Genomic DNA, 18,231 nt, shown 5'->3' with positions numbered 1-18,231 from the left:
ACAACTCCACCGACTTTGGTGTCATCCGCAAATTTACTAACCCATCCTTCTACGCCCTCATCCAGATCATTTATAAAAATGACAAACAGCAGTGGCCCCAAAACAGATCCTTGAGGTACACCACTAGTAACTGAACTCCAGGATGAACATTTCCCATCAACCACCACCCTCTGTCTTCTTACAGCTAGCCAATTTCTGATCCAAACCGCTAAATCACCCTCAATCCCATGCCTCCGTATTTTCTGCAATAGCCTACCATGGGGAACCTTATCAAACGCTTTACTGAAATCCAAATACACCACATCAACCGCTTTACCCTCATCCACCTGTTTGGTCACGTTCTCGAAGAACTCAATAAGGTTTGTGAGGCACGACCTACCCTTCACAAAACCGTGTTGACTATCCCTAATCAAATTATTCCTTTCTAGATGATTATAAATCCTATCTCTTATAATCCTTTCCAACACTTTACCCACAACTGAAGTAAGGCTCACTGGTCTATAATTACCAGGGTTGTCTCTACTCCCCTTCTTGAACAAGGGGACAACATTTGCTAGTCTCCAGTCTTCTGGCACTATTCCTGAAGACAATGACGACATAAAGATCAAAGCCAAAGGCTCTGCAATCTCCTCTCTAGCTTCCCAGAGAATCCTAGGATAAATCCCATCTGGCCCAGGGGACTTATCTATTTTCACACTTTCCAGAATTGCTAACACCTCCTCCTTATGAACCTCAATCCCGTCTAGTCTAATAGACTGTATCTCAGTATTCTCCTCGACTACATTGTCTTTTTCCTGTGTGAATACTGACGAAAAATATTCATTTAGCACCTCTCCTATCTCTTCGGACTCCACGCACAACTTCCCACTACTGTCCTTGACCGGCCCCAATCTTACTCTAGTCATTCTTTTATTCCTGACATACCTATAGAAAGCTTTAGGGTTTTCCTTGATCCTACCTGCTAAAGACTTCTCATGTCCCCTCCTGGCTCTTCTTAGCTCTCTCTTTAGGTCCTTCCTGGCTAACTTGTAACTCTCAAGCGCCCTCACTGAGCCTTCATGCCTCATCTCTACATAAGCCTCCTTCTTCCTCTTGACAAGAGATTCAACTTCTTTAGTAAACCACGGTTCCCTCGCTCGACCACTTCCTCCCTGCCTGACAGGTACATACTTCTCAAGGACACGCAGTAGCTGTTCCTTGAACAAGCTCCACATTTCAATTGTGCCCAGCCCCTGCAGTTTCCTTCTCCATCCTATGCATCCTAAATCTTGCCTCATCGCCTCATAGTTGCCTTTCCCCCAGCTATAACTCTTGCCCTGCGGTATATACTGATCCCTTTCCATCGCTAAAGTAAACGTAACCGAATTGTGGTCACTATCACCAAAGTGCTCTCCTACCTCCAAATCTAACACCTGGCCTGGTTCATTACCCAGTACCAAATCCAATGTGGCATCGCCTCTTGTTGGCCTATCTACATACTGTGTCAGGAAACCCTCCTGCACACATTGGACAAAAACTGACCCATCTGAAGTACTCGAACTATAGCGTTTCCAGTCAATATTTGGAAAGTTAAAGTCCCCCATAACAACTACCCTGTTACTTTCACTCCTATCCAGAATCATCTCTGCAATCTTTTCCTCTACATCTCTGGAACTTTTCAGAGGCCTATAGAAAACTCCCAACAGGGTGACCTCTCCTTTCCTGGTTCTAACCTCAGCCCATACTACCTCAGTAGACGAGTTGTCATCAAATGTCCTTTCTGCCACCGTAATACTGTCCTTGACTAACAATGCCACACCTCCCCCTCTTTTACCACCTTCCCTGATCTTACTGAAACATCTAAACCCCGGAACCTGCAACAATAATTCTTGTTATTATGAATTTATGCCTTGTACCCACTTGGAGCACTGAAAAGCTTGAAGAACCTCTATTAGAATGTTAGACCAGGGATCTTCTATTGCCAAACAATTCTGATTTGCAAAGTAATTGTTAATTTGGTATTAAGAACAGAGTTCCAGGTGAGTGAGTTGTGTGATATCTTCCACTGCAGTCTCTGCAACTTTATTGTATGTGGACTAAATGATGATTGTATGCAGGGTTTACTGTTGGCAGTATTATTGGACAATTGCTTAACGTAGTCACTTGACCTGTCTTTGTTATTTTAATGCAGGCATAAATCTATTTACTTCAGGATGGTTGTGTAGTGGTAATGTTGCTGGACTAACAATCTGGAGATCCAAACAAATGTTAATGAGATTAGTTCAAATCTCACCTCTGCAGTTGAGGGAATTCACAGTAAATTAATTAACAAATCTGGAATAAATTGATGAGTTCACTACTAACGATCCTGAATCTGTGGCTTTCTAATTAAAAATCCATCTAATTCAGTAATACTGTTCAGCAGAGGAAATCTACTGTCCTTACTTGGTCTGACATGTGACTCCAGTTCTATCAGCAATGTGGTTGTGTTATAAGAACATAAGAACATAAGAACTAGGAGCAGGAGTAGGCCGTCTGGCCCTTCGAGCCTGCTCCGCCATTCAATAAGATCATGGCTGATCCTTTTGTGGACTCAGATCCACTTACCCGCGTTCTCACCGTATCCCTTAACTGTCCTTCAAAATGGCTTGCCAAGTCAGAATATCACACCACTCCAGATGGGTCAAATAAGGATGAAACTGAGCAGACCACCTAATCATCTATTTTGTTGATGGAAATGACAAAGGCACACCCGGCCCAGTTGACCTTGCGAAGTCCTCCGCACTGATATCCGGGGGCCTATGCAATAATGAGAAGATCTACCCTAAGGTCAACTCAAACAACAGTCTAACATAGTCATTCTCCCCAAATTATGTAATACATTGTAATACAACCAATGTTTAGACTCCTCCATCCTTATGCCTGAGGTTGGGTGGGACATACCTATCAGGGTGGCAGCATAGTAGTATACGATTGGGACAGAAGGTCTGGGAATCCTCAACATTTACTCTAAACCATATGAAGTCTTGTGACATCATGTCAAATATGAACAAAGAAATCTTCTTGCTTAATGCTAACTAACATCCTCCTTTAACTGATGAATTGGTGCTTTTCACTGTTAAATATCACTTGGAAGAAGTCTAACAAGAGCTCAACACACACTCTGAGTGAGAGACTGTAATATCCATTATCATGAGTGGCTCAGTGGTGTCACTACTGATTGAGCTGCCCATCTTCTGAAGGGCATGGCACAGGTGTGTGAATGAATGAAGGAAACAACTACTTGATCTGGTCACTATCAATCAACCTGCCACACATGCATCTGTCCTTGACAGTATTAGTAGGAATGGCCACTGTCTTTCAACCCACTGGGGTAGCATGTTGTGAATCAAGCCCCGCTACTCCCAGAGTCATATTAATGTTAAAAGCTTTTTAAGGTATGCACAGTACCCCAATTTACCTGACTTTCAGACCGAAGTTGATAGAAAGTATGGACCAAGTTTCTATACAAAAAGAATTATTATTTAATATAATTAGACTGTAGTTACAAATAAACCTTTGGCACATAATGCTACTAACTAAAACTCTAATCCGTTCATAAACTCCCCCTTACAAGCACCCATAGAGAAACAGATAATGAAAATAGATTCTTGATGTAGGTAGAGATAACTGGAAAGTCAGTTCAATTGCTTTTGCTTCTGGATTCTGATTTTGCAATAAAGTTCTTCAACTAGCCAGGCCCTTGGTGTTCAGATATCTTTCTTCTGGAAGCTTATAAGGAGTACAAAGCAACTGAATCACTTCAAAAAGCCTCTGATATATCAACTTGAAAGTCGCAGCTCACAGCAACAACTGCACGAAAGAGAACTATTTATTTTCAAGCTCAAACTGAGTTTTTTTTTACAGCAGAAAACAGGTAGCTTCTATTGGGGAGATCAATATCACAGACTTCTGTATCTCTATAACTTGTTTCCAGTTCCAACCTGCTCAGTTAGCTGAGAACCAATCAACTTCACTTGTAAATTACACCTTAGCTCCTGATCATCTGCACATTGCAGGAACCCATAACCACACAAAAAGAACCGAGTTCACATAGATATTGAATTCCATGCCGTGAAATTATGCAGCCATCCTGGTATATCCCTGTCTTAAAAAAAATGCTTTCACCTTGCACTCCAAAGTTTTTAAAGACACACACAAAAAAGACTCTGTTCTTAAAACTATCAATCCTCATGGGGATATTATCCCATTTTCACTTTGAAGCACCATCCACTGAGTGGTGTGGCACTGCAGCATGCCAGATAGGATAGATTCATAACAGATCTGCCAGCTCAAAACTGAACATCAGTGAGTTATTGTGAACCACCAGCAACTACAGAAATGTATTTAGCTACAATCTTTAACACAATGGCCTGGCAATTTCTTCACTCTATCATTACTTCCAAGCCGGGGGTAACCTTGAGTCTCAATGCATGGTGTACGAGGGCTGTCAGGAGAGCACAAGGCATACCTAAGAATATGGTGCCAATCTGTCAAACATAAAACAAATACATGCTTAATAGCTAGAGAATCTTGCTATAGATGGAGCTAAGCAATCCCACAACCAACAGTTCAGATCAAGGCATAGAATTTCAGCTATATTCAGTCATAAATGTTGGTGGACATTTAAACGAACAATCAGAGGAAGAAGTCCTAAAAGCACCCCCAATCTCAATGTTGAAGAAAGCCAGCACATCAGTGGAGCAGTCAAAGATTTTCAGCCTGAGGTACTGAGTAGATGATCATTTCTGTATCCCCCTGAAGTCCCAACCATTACAGATGCCAATCTTCAGCTAATTCAAATCATTCTATGTGATATCAATAAAATGCCAAAACACCGGACATAGCAAAGATTTGAGTTCTGACAACATCCCAGCTGCAGCGCTGAAGACATATGCTCCAAAACTAATCATGCCCTTGGTTAAGTTGTTCAGTCCAATTGCAACACAGGCAATTGCACAAAAAAATTGCCCAGGTCCATACCTTCGGAAGGATGCATTGGCCTTGGAGGGAACACAAAAAGGCTTACAAGAATGATACCTGGACTTCAGTGATTAAGTTATGAGGAGGGATTGTACAAATCAGGTCAGTTTTCTCTAGAATTTCAAAGATTAAGGGGTGATCTGACTGATGTCTTCAAGATATTAACAGGAAATTACATGGTAGATAAAGATAAACTATTTGTGCTGATTAGGAATTTGAGAATGAGGGAGCATCGTCTGAGAATTAAGTCTAGACCATTCAGGAGAGATGTTATGAAGCACTTCTACATAAAGCATGGTAGATATTTAGAACTCTCTTCCACAAATGACAGTAGATCCAGGATCAGCTCTGAGATAGATATATTTTTGTTAAACAAAGGTATTAAGGTATATGGCCACAGATCAGCCATTGAATGGTGGAACAGACTCAAGGGACTGAATAGCCTATTCCTGTTCCTAAGTTTCCTATGTTCCATGTTCCTAGCTAGTTAATAAGAATCAGGGAAAAACTAATCTGAATAAATAGCATACTAGTAGTCCACTCTTGATATATTGATAATGACATCAAGTAGCACTTATGACAAAATATTTGCTCACAGATGTTCAATATGGGTTCCTGTAGGACCACTTATCACTAGACATTATTACAGCCCTTGCTTCAAATGATCTCAAAGGAATGCAACTTCAAAGTGACTGCTCTTGACATCAAAATAGCATTTGAATGTGTGTAGCATCAACGAACCCATGGAAAAATCAAAATCAATCAAAATCAGGAGAAGACTCCCTATTGGTCACAGCCACAACTAGCAGAATGGAAGATGTTTGTGTTTGTTGGATGCTGATCAACTCACCACCAGGACATCAGTGGAGGAATTTTTCAGGTCAATGTCCTTGGTGCAACCACCATCTGCTGCTTCATCAATGATCATCCCTCTATCATAAGTCAGAATTGGGGATGTTCACTAATGATTCATGATGTTCAGTTGCATTCCAAGTTTCTCTGATACTGAAGCAGTCTGTGTCCATATGAGTGAGATCTGGAGAACATTCAGTCTTGAGGTGATAAGTGGCAAGTAACATTCATGACACACAAGTGCCAGACAACGACTATTCCATCAAGACAGAATTTAACTAACTCTCCTTTGTTTCCAACAGCATTACCATCACCATCAATATTGAAGGGTTTACCATTGACCAGAAACTGAACTCAATTAGCTATATACATACTGTTGTTATAAGAACAGGTAAGAGCAGAGAATTCTTTTGTGATTTGGTTTGATTTGATTTATTGTCACGTGTACCTAAGTAGAGTGAAATGCTTTGTTTGTGAACAGTGTAGACAGATCATAGTAAGCAAGGACATGGTGATCATACGGTGAAGAAAACACTTGGACAGAGTGATGCATACAGGTTACACCGCACAGGACATGCGCTAGACAAGATCAACATTAACAAGATCAGCAATTTTTGAAGTTTGAAAGTCCATTCATCAGTTTAATAAGGGCAGGAAAGAAACTGTTCCTGAACTTGATGGTGCATGTGTTCAAGCTTCTGTATTTTCTGACTGACAGAAGAGACTGTAGGAAAACACTACTGGGGTGGGATGGGTCTTTGGTAATGTTGGCAGCCTTTCTGTGGCAACAAGATGCATATTTGGAGTCCATGGATAAACAGTTGGCTTCCATGATCATCTGGGCTGTGCACACAACCTTCTGTAGTTTCTTACTGTCCTGGGCAGAGCAGTTGCTGTACCAGGCCATTCCACACCTGGACAGTATGCTTTCAATGGTGCATTTATAGAAGTTAGTGGGGGACCTTATGGACATGCCAAATTTCCTGAGCCACCTGAGGAAGAAGAGATGTTGTTGTGCCTTCTTGACTATCGCATCTACGTGGGAAGTCCAGGACAGGTTGTTGGTTATCGTCACTCCGAGGAATTTGACGCTGTCAATTCTCTCAACCTCTGCTCTGTTGATGTAGATGGGGTTGTGTCCTCCTCCTTTCTTTCTGAAGTCAATGATCCATTCTTTAGTTTTGCTGACTTTGAGAGAGAGGTTGTTATCATTGCACCATGACACAAACCCTTCTATCTCCTTTCTGTATTATGACTCATCGTTGTTTGATATCTGTCCTACCACTGTGGTGCCATCAGCAAACTTGTAGATGGTGTTTGTTTGGAATTTGACTACACAGTTGTGGGTGTACAGGGAGTACAGTAGTGGACTGAGAATGCATCCCTGGGGGGCTGCAGTGTTGAGTGGAGGACGTGTAGTACCTTCAATGATTGTGGTCTGTGGGTCAGAAAGCTGAGGATCCAGTTGCAGAGGGCGGAACCGAGACCTAAGTCTCAGAGTTTTGAGATTAGTCTGAACGGAATGATGGCGTTGAAGGCAGAGCTGTAGTCGATGAGCTTGTTGTCCAGATGTTTCAGGGACATGTGCAGGGTTAGGGAAATGGTGTCCGCTATGGACCTGTTATGTCAGTAGGCAAATTTCAGGGGATTGAGGCAGGCTGGGAGATGAGAGTTGATGTGGGCCATGACCAGCTTCTTGAAGCACTTCATGATTATGGAGGTAAGAGCCATTGGGCGGTAGTCATTAAGGCACATTGCATGTGCTTTCTTAGGTACTGGGATGATGGTGGTGTTCTTGAAGCAGGTGGGGACTTTGGCTTGTAGGACAGAGTGGTTGAAGATGTCAGTGAACACCTCCACCAGCTGGTCTGCACAGGATCTAAGTGCACGGCTGGGGTCTCTTTCCTGACCTGTTGCTTTCCTTGAGTTGACTCCCAGGAAAACTGATCTGACGTCTGCAGCGGTGACTGAGGGAACAATTGTGTCCGGGGCTGTTGGGGCAGGTGACACCACACCCGCTGGCATTCTGCTCGAACCGAGAATAGAAAACATTGAGCGTGTCAGGGAGGGATGTGTCTTTGTCCGCTATCTTGCTCTGTTTCATTATGTATCCGGTTATGCTGTTTTACCTCCTGTCTTCCCAGATCCTGTCCAACATTTACAAGGTATGTGTGATGAGTGAGATTGAATGCTCTCCATGTGCTTGGATGAGTCCAGCTTCAACAACGCTCCAGCAGCCCAACACAAGACAAAACAGGCTAACACTCCAACCACCACCTTAAACAGTCATTCCCTTCACCACTGCGTACCGTCTACAAGATTGACTGCAGCAACTTGTCAAGGTTCCTTCAACAGCACCTTTCAGTCCCATAAACCCTACCACTAGAAAAACAAGGGCAACAAACTCATGGGAGTACTAGCACTTGCAATGCCGCTCCAAAACACACATTATCCTGACTCGGAAATCTGTGACTGCTTCTTCATTACTGTTAAGCCAAAATTCAACGAAGCATCCTGCTACCCGCTCAAGGGGGCAATTAGGAATACTGACCTAGCCGGTGAAGTTTATGTCTCAGGAACAAATAAAAAAAACCTTCATAATAGTTCTCTAAACATTACAATATTTTGTCTGCTTACAGAATTTTGTGATGATGTTATAACAGCTTTTATGTACTGTTTATGGAGATTTGGCTTAACTGGTCCTAAAGACCCATGTGCCAGAGATCCTTGTGCTTAAAAGTGTTTTGTGCTTAGACTTGGATTGTAAAATAATTTGGAACTCCACTGTTGACTCAGGTCAGCCTTACATGGCCAAGAAAAGATTCTCCAACTAGTTTGAAAAAGTCAGTGTCCAAGTCACTAGTAAGGTACCTAAAGTTATCTGCCTGAGTCAGGTATGTCACAACTTTCTCATTGAACGGTCTCACATTTGCCACTGAGATAGCCAATACACTTGGTGAAAGTGCACTTATGTCATTGCACTGATTGTACATTACATACCAGTGAAAACCTGAGTATAGCATATCTGACAAGGTTACCTGCTCTCAAACTCAACACCATAAGTTCTTGCTACTGATGATGGCCTTGTGTAGAAAAGTCTGCTTTACACCCAAGCCCCTCCTGAAATGTTAGGTATCATTTGTGGCTTTGCCTTGAATCACAATCTCACAGCAAATTGACAGGTAGGCTTTACATCTCTGATCTTGTACAAGGTGCACTCAGATGTGGGAAAACTATCCAATGTCCAATTACTGCAGTTTATATGGCTCTATTCAATACTTAGTCCAATATCAAGAGGTGACTTTTCTGTGAGACCTGTTAGAGGATAACATTTCATTATCAGGAGGGTACACATGTTTAATATAATTAAAATTTAAGTACAACAAACTGGACTTATTTCTTAGGGATTCCAATTTGCTTTTAGCTTTTTGAAACACTTCCCTCACTCATTTGACACAATATAATGCAGACCATGAATTTGTAAATTACTCTCATTATAAATGCTTCACAAAGTTAGAGAGGGAAATTCAATGCATGGAGCCCATGTGACTAATGTTCAAAAACGGTGGGTCCAAATAATATCCATTCAATAAAAATAAGCTCCACAAATGTTTTCATCATCCATTCGTTTGTAACACATTTGAATGTTTAGAGGCTGGAATACTTGTAATGTGATTAAATGGTTTTACTGTGGCTGGAGTTTAGAGTAATGGAAATAGTTTAACTGATCCACTGTATTTACAGTATCGGCTAATATGAACAGTTGTATTACCTATTTCACACAGCTCCCCTTGGAATGATCCTGGGCAGTTGCAAGTGAAGGATCCTCTTTTCTTCCCAGCTCGACACGTTGCTCCATTTTTACATGGATTGGGACTGCATGGTGTGGTTGCTTGAAAGACACAATTGTCAAAATGACTATTTGAGAAGAAAAGAATTACAAATGCTGGAAATTCTGAAATCAAAAATGGGTAACGATGCTAAAACACTGCAGATTCACCAACATCCGTCAAGAGAAATATTAACATTCGAATCATAGACCATTGTCCGAACTGGAAGGGTAAGTAAATGTATGAACAGAATTGAATATAGTGAAATGGGAAGAGAGAGAGTAACTGATGTCTGTTGTTTAACCACTGTTGCCCCAAAACATTTAATCTACTTAAAGGTCTCCAATAAAAACAGAAAGTGCTGAAGAAACACAGGAGCTTTGGCAACACCACGTTCAAAAGAACAGTCATATTCAGCATCCACAGTATTTTGCTCTTACTTAAAGATCTGCAAACAGGAATCAACAATGCTAGAAATGAAAATGTGTTTGATGACAGACAATGCTCAGCTCAATTAGATTGTAGAAATTTATGATAAAATTGAATGTGGCTCAGTCATACAAATAAAGATATTGGAAGGAACAAAGGTAGTAAAATCCATTCTAGGATAAATGATAATGACATTAGATATGGTGACAGAGACAGGAAAATAGGCACAATGACTAACCTTAACTCTAGCCTGAAACATTCACTGTTTCTCTATCCACAGATGCTGCCAGACCTGCTGAATATCGACAGCTTTTTAGTTTTATTAAAGGAAAATAGAGGATACTGGTCGGGTCTTATCATGCTCAAGTCATTGTTCAGATCAGAAGGAAGGAGAATGCCTGGGCTGGAAACTGAAGCTCAGATCTTCCAATAGGAAGATAGTTCTTGCTGAAGCGTAGCCTTGAGACCATGCAAACATTCCAATTGGACTGTCTTCACAAGACTTGCTCAGAATTAGGTAGTTATCCAGCATACAGAACCTTCAAAAGAAGACCCCAACTCTGAGTTAAAGATGAAGATGGGGCTCTGACTTACTTCCCTTAACATGGCTATCTATAGAACTGACACTTGACTACCTCCATTGACATCCCCATCTAAATACCACAACTGAAGCCCTACAGACACAGAGCAGCACTACAGACAGCTGACCCCAACTCCCTGATCTGATCCTCTCTCCTGACTATCTGCCTCTCCCCCTCCAACACTACACAGATATCTGACCCACTACCCAACTACCCCTGAACTGCACTGACCAAACCGCAGAATCTGTACCCTCCCTCCCAACAGGCCCAACACAACACCCAGATCCTTCACTGGATAGAAAACATAACCCTACACTATGTATCACTTTCAACGACTCTCCATGGGTATTCAAACCACCATCCCTCCAATCTGATTCCCAACTGCTTCCCTGACTCCCTCCCCAATCCCAACATGGACCAGAATCCCATGCCAAATAACCCAAGCCCCATCTTGACTCACACTCAGCCTCCACATCCCCGCCTCCCTGATCCTCATGACCCTCATGCTGACCCCGAATGGGCACCTTGGCATGCCCTAAGCTCTCACCTACTTAGCTGCCATCCTACCCCACAACACAGAAATACTAGTCAACCATGGGACTTGTGTTATTGAAAAGTAAAAAGAAATTAGTATTAGTAAAGGGGTAGTACTTGGAAAATTAGCTAGATTAAGTGCTGATAAAATTTCCTGAACGAGATGAGCCACATCCTAGAGTGTTAATGGAAGTAGCAATAGAGATAATAGATTCATTGGTGGCTGGCTTTTGTATTTCTATAGATTCTGGAAAGGTTCCTGCTGATGGGAAGGTGGCAAATGTACACACCACTTTTTAAGAAGGAAGAAAGAGAGAGAGTGGAGTACTACAGACCTATTCTGTGTCAGTAGTAGGGAAAATGTTAGAATCTATTATAAAGGATTTGATCACTGGATATTAAGAAAAGACTAGTAAAAGTGAATGGAGTCAACATGTATTTATGAATGGGAAATCATGTTTGACAAACTCGTTGGATTTTTTTTTGAGCAAATTACTTGCAGTACCGATAAAAGAGAACCAATGGATGTGATGTTTTGGATTTTCAGAAGGCTTTTGGTATTGTCCCGTATAAGAAATTGATGGTAAATAAAATTACAGCACTTGGGATTTGAGGGTAATATATTAGTATGGATTGAAAGTTGGTTAACAGACAGAAAGTAGAGAGTAGGAATAAATGGATCATTCTCAGGATAGCAGGCTGTTACTCGTGGGTTGCCGCAAGGCTCAGGGCTCAGTCCTCAATTATTCGCAAATCATGTAAGTGATTTGGATGTGGGGACAAATTTGTACTATTTTCAAATTTGCTAATGACTCCAAAATGGATGGGAGTGTAAGTGACGAGGAGAATGCAAGAAGACTTCAAGAGTACTTAGACAGGTTGAGTGAATGGGCTGGAACATGGCAGATGCAATACAAAGTGGATAACAGTGAAGATATTACCTTTGGTAGGAAACATTGAAAGGTGGAATATGAGTGAGAGGTTAGGAAGTGCAGCTGTCCGAAAGGATTTGAGAGTCCTTGTCCACGAATTTCTAAAAGCTAGCATGCAGATGTAGCTAAGGAAGATAAATGGTATGTTCGCATTTATTTCAGGTGGAATTAAATCAAAAGTAAAGATGTCTTTCTGCAATTGCATAGAACCTTGGTGAGACCTCATCTGAGAATTGTGTGTAGTTTGGGTTCCTTATCTAAGGAAGAATATATTTGCAATACAGGAAAATCAGGGATGTTCCCTACATTCATTCATGTGATGATGGGATTGCCCTATGAGGAAAGCTGCAGGAAATCAGGCCTGTATTACTTAGATTTTAAAGGATGAGAGATGAGCTTATTGTAACCTGCAAAATCCTTACTGGGTGAATATAGACACAATGTCTTCCTTGGCTGGTGACTCTAGAATCAGGGGATAGAATCTCAGGATAAGGAGCAGGCCATTTAAGATGAAAATGAGGAGGAATTTTGTTTCTCAGAGGGTGATGCGTCTTTGGAATTCTCTACCCCAGTGGACGGTGGAAGCTCAATCATTGAGCAAGTTCAAGATAGAAATGGATAGGTTTCTGGATACTAATGACATTAAGAAGAAAATGCAGGAAATTGCCACTGAGGAGATGATGATCCATGATCTGGAATGGTGGGGAAGGCTTCATGGCCTACTCCTGTTCTTCTGTAAATATGTAACTATGATCTTTTAAACATTTTAGCAACTTGCTCTGTGATCTCTAAGGAATTGTTAGGACACCCAATATATCGCCGCTCATCTGTACTTTTCAATTTATGCCAATTGTAGAATACTGCCTTTTTATTTAGTCGTCCTACATTGTGTCACTTCACACTCCTGCACATTGAACACCATCTGCCATGCTTGGGTCATTTCACCATTCTATGTCTGAAAGCCTATAACTATCCTTATCAATATCAAATAAGTTGCCAAGTTTTGTATTGTCTTCAATTCTTAGACTACTGATCCAAGCACCCGAATCTAGGTTACGTATAAAAATGGAAAAGAGTAATTGATTTCAAACTGAATCTTGGGAAACACCACTGCAAAACACCTCCCAGGCTGAAAAACATCTATCTATCACCACCTTCCTGTCACTGAGCTAATTTTTCACCCAAAACAGCATTTTCTTCTTAAGATTTGCACTTTATTAATAACCCTGCTGTATGGAACTTTGTCAAGTATCTTCCTTACATCTTAACATATATTTATCATACTAGTTTGATCACTTTTTGCTACAACTCAGAACGTAACTCAATTAAGTTGGTTAGACATTTAACAAACGGACGATGGCTCCCCTTGATTAACTCATCTCTTTCCAATTGAACATTAGTTTTGTTCCTGATGATGGTTTCTAATAACTTCTGCACCACTGATGTTGGACATACTTTATGGCTTGTAGCTTTCTGGTTTATTCCTCTCCCCCCACTTGAATAGTGGTTGATTTGTCACTTTTCCTATTGAATGGAAAATGGATGGTAGTGGATTGGTCTCCCATTTTACCCACTATTCAATTTTACTTTCCTATTCACTAATATAAAACAAACTTCCGAACTGCTCCTGCTCATTGTTTACCACAAAAACTCACTGCCACGTAGCCATATTTTATCATGAATGAGGAATATCACATCCAGAATTTTTTGAATCATTCCTAAGTATGTAACAAAACATTAAATGAATCAGAATAATAAACAATATTGAGTCTTACCTCTTTTACATAATGGTGGTACATATGGATGTCTACATTTGCATTTATAATATGGTGCATTGGGCAGAATAATACAGTCTCCATTTTTGCATGGGTTTTTCTTACATGGATCATTCACTGTAACAAAAATATAAGATCCCAGTATTATGCATTCATCTTTCATATTAAATTAATGTACAAAAGATTACATTTTATGCTAGCTTTCATTAGTGTAATCTTAATAGTAAGTTATTACAAACAGTACAGTAAATACTTAATGAATATTCAAATTCTATACATTAAAGAATATAAATAAATTTAAGAAATTCTTTTGATTTAATTTTAGAAAATTTGATTTTTAAAAGAATGCATGAACAATTGATCATTATATTTGTTAACATTGATGCAACTAGCAGACAATAGGCTGTATTTTGATGTGAGGGGTGAAGTAACACTTCATTCACTGATGATCTTAAAAAATATTGCCTATGAAAATCTAATGCTCTCTCTTTTCCCATTTCGGTTTTAAATCTATTGTGAGGTTAAGGGGTGTCTTGGTTTTCAACAATGGCGGTGTCAGCAAGCAAGGAAGCAACCAATCAAGGGGGGCAGCATGGTGGCTAAGTGGTTAGTACTCTTTCTCACAACACTAAGTACCCAGGTTCAATTCCAGCCTTGGGTGACTGTCTGTTTGGAGTTTGCACAATCTCCCCGTGTCTGTGTGGATTTCCTCTGGGTCCTCCAGTCTCCTCCCATGCTTCAAAGATGTGCAGGTTAGGTGGATTGGCCATGCTAAATTGCCCATAGTATCCAGGGATGTGCCTAGGTGGGTTAGCCATGGGAAATACAGGGATGGGGGGTGGAGTGGGTCTGCATAGGATGTGCTTTGCAGACTTAGTGTGGACTTGATGGGCCAAATAGTATGTTTTCACACTGTAGGGACTTTATGATACTGAAGTAATCAGACTCAAACAACAAGAAAGTCACAATGACTTGAGATACTTTTTAACTTAAATCTTTGGTGATATGGAATGAATGGTTATCACTGGGTTAAAGATAGAAAAAATTAAATGAAGCATCAAAAATGATTATTTTCTCACTGTAGAGAAATATAAAATCAATTTTAGAGCCTCTTTGAAGATCTGCAATTGAGCGCATTTAGCAGAATTTCACAATGGTGTTGATTTGATCAGGGGTCTGTGATTCATTTTGATCTGTTTTGTGGCAGGCAGATTCCAACATGATGTTTTTAAACAAATGTAGAACTTTCTACAACCTTTACTTGTTCTGAATGGAAACGGATTCTATAAAAGGCTTGATATGATTATTCATTTAAAGGTCGTGCATCTCAACACAAATATGACCTTTTATCCTGTGTGTGATGCCACAATATAAGTTGGGTTCTTACAGACTGATTGAGGAGAAGGGAAAATCAAGGATAGACTTTAGGTTAAACTTAAAAGTAACATTATTTGTCAACTTTGCATACTAGCTATTACTGTACTTGATAAACATATACTAGATTCTGACTTATAGTTCATTAGGTAACAACTAATCTATCTTTTCAAGTATTCAAGTCCATATATTCTTTGTGTGTCTTTCAGAGAGTTACATATTCCAGTGTATCTTTCAGTGAGCCTCTTCCAGTATTCTAACCCTGCCCACACTGTAGAATTTAAGCTCAGTGATGTGCAGCTCCATGATATCACCACAAGTTAGCTCCAAGGTCCTAAACCCTTACATACCACTTATGATCTGCTTTTGGCGGGTCATGCAGTATGCCGTGATTCCAGCTAATATTCTCACTGGGCACATCAGATCTCAGACTGAAATCTGACCCAATAAATCATATTTTGTTTGTTTGATTTTAATGGGATCGTTATCACTGAAACACAAATATACAATGCTACAGATTTGATTTTAAAAAAACAACAAATTTATTATGGAAATCAAAATGGAAGTAAACCAAAATATTTATATAAAGCACAAATTTAAATATTTCAAAATACATGATAAGATTCAATCCAAAAAACACTTCTTTATAATACTCACACTGGAGAGAATTCCCTTCTTTATGGCACAGAGGATTTAACTAAGCTGCAGCTGCAGCTTCATTCCCCGATGAAAGAATCTGATTGCCTCTTCCTTGAGATTTCATACAACTGAGCGTAGACTTTCTCAGCTTCAAATAATCCCTTCAGGGTTTAACTACAGACTTCTAGTCTCGAACTTTAAAATTAATCTCATTAGACTGTGATAACCTGTTTCTTAACAATTATAACCAGTCTTCCCATTCTCAGGAGCCACAAATCCAAGATCAATCAAAGTCACTTCTGCAAATTGACAAATTGAGCTTTTTCAGACTTTGGGCTTTTTCCTAACCAATAAAACAAAAATCAATCTCTGACTTTCTAAAGTGAAAGTCTTATGCTCAACTGTTTACTTAGTTTGCTTGTAATAATTTTCCCAAAGTAAACATATTCCCATTAGCCTTCAAGATGTATCTCTCTCCCTCAGATTATTTTTGAAAAGAAATCGCCATGCCTACAGAAATACTTACAAGTTAATCATTAACTATGTACCCTCCAGGCACATAGACCAAAACCGGCATGCCACTAGGTCAAATCCAAATTCTAAAACAAATGATATTAAAATATAGACAAATTATTTACCTTACCTTATGAGTCATGAAGATGTCTGAAACTTTAATACACTACAATTCAGTTTTAGGTCATACAGGTTTATTCCTACAAGCTGCTGATTTTCATACCTCAAGCATATTTCTGGTTAAAGTTATCGTCGGGAAGGAGGCATTGAAAAGATACAGAAATCAATCCAAGTGCTGTTCATTAATTAAATGCAACTTGGGGATTCATAGAATCCCTACAGTATGGAAACAGGCCAATTGGCCCAACAAGTCCACACTGCCTCTCCAAAGAGCATCCCACCCAGACTCACCTCCCTACTCTACCCCTGTAACCCTAGATTTCCCATGGCTAATCCACCTAACTTATGCACCCATGTAAACTACAGGCAATTTAGCAAGGTCAATCCACCTAACCTGCACATCTTTAGACTGGGGGAGGAAACTGGGGCACCCTGAGGAAACTCATGCAGACATGGGGAGTATTTGCAAATTTCACACAGAGAGTTGCCTGAGGGTGGAATTGAACCCAGATTCCTGGTGCTGTAAAGCAGTAGTGCTAACCACTGAGCCACCGTGCCACCCCAAAATAATAAGATCATAGAATCCCTACAGTGTGGAAACCAGCCAATTGGCCCAACATGTCCACAATGCCCCTCTGAAATGCATCCCATCCAGACCCATCCCCATCCCCATCCCCATCCCCATCCCCCTACCCTTTCCCTGTAACCCTGCACTTCCCATGGTTAATTTTCCTAACTTACACACCCCTGGATACGATGAGCAATTTACCTAACCTGCACATCTTTGGACTGTGGGAGGAAACTGGAGCACCTGGCAGAAACCCACACAGACATGGGGAGAATGTGCAAACTCCACACAGACAGTTGGTTGAGGGTGGAATTGAACCTGGGTCCCTGGTGCTGTGAAGCAGCAGTGCTGACTACTGAGCCACTACTACTGTAAGATAATGTAAGGTAGTATTGTAAGATAGTAACACTATTACCTTTGCGACAGTTCTTGCCATTAAATGGGCGAGGACATCGGCAGACATAACCTGAAGATGTTGTTTCACATGTGCCCCCATTACGGCAAGGATTCGACTGACAAAGATCTGGAAGAATGTTACTTTTGTTACTATTTCATAAGAAGCATAATCTTTAAGCATTTTTTCTTAGCTGTTCATGGATTTAAAATTCCGTAAGTCAAAGCAATCATTTCAAAGGACATATATTGGTCAGTACCTCTCAACTAGAACAACGTTGTTGAAGAAAAAAAGACTTTGATCAATTTTGGATCCAGCAACACTATTCTGTACTTTGCGAATATTAATAGGTAGCAAATATTTCATATTCTGCATTATTCACTTATTTAAAAAAAAGCCACCTAACTCATTTTACTTTGCCTGATAAATCAAAAACACAATTTCTTCAAGTAATGATTCTGGGTAATCCAAGATGGAAGTTGGGAAACGAATATGGCTGTAGTAGCTGCTCCTGTTTTGAGGTATTTTCAGTGTTGGAGCTGATTTCCTCAAAGTTTTGGAGTAGTAATTCCTGTTTTATAAGCTGTTGCATTGTTTTGGAATTGTTGGATCTTTGGAAATCAGAATTAATCTCTATGGGGAAAATATTAATGTAATCATAGCTGGAGATTGCAGGAAACCCTGATGAA

At 40.2% G+C, this 18,231-nt stretch overlaps 1 protein-coding gene across 1 annotated transcript in view; it reads right to left on the bottom strand.

Annotated features, from left to right (window-relative positions):
• LOC109929109 (hyaluronan-binding protein 2) overlaps positions 1-17,917 on the bottom strand; it is a 32,725-nt gene extending 14,808 nt beyond the window's left edge. The window contains exons 1-4 of the mRNA XM_048609202.1: positions 17,802-17,917; positions 17,564-17,694; positions 13,935-14,051; positions 9,626-9,745 (exon numbers count right to left, since the gene is read on the bottom strand). Coding sequence (XP_048465159.1) covers positions 9,626-9,745; positions 13,935-14,051; positions 17,564-17,694; positions 17,802-17,917 — 484 coding nt within the window. The remainder of the gene's footprint in view (positions 1-9,625; positions 9,746-13,934; positions 14,052-17,563; positions 17,695-17,801) is intronic.
• Positions 17,918-18,231: the final 314 nt, after the last annotated feature.

This window comes from Rhincodon typus, chromosome 20, assembly GCF_021869965.1.
Source record: "Rhincodon typus isolate 14 chromosome 20, sRhiTyp1.1, whole genome shotgun sequence".
In the NCBI taxonomy this organism is placed as follows: Eukaryota; Metazoa; Chordata; class Chondrichthyes; order Orectolobiformes; family Rhincodontidae; genus Rhincodon; species Rhincodon typus.
Note: the sequence above shows the minus strand (reverse complement) of the source record. Positions and strands in the feature narration are given on the sequence as shown.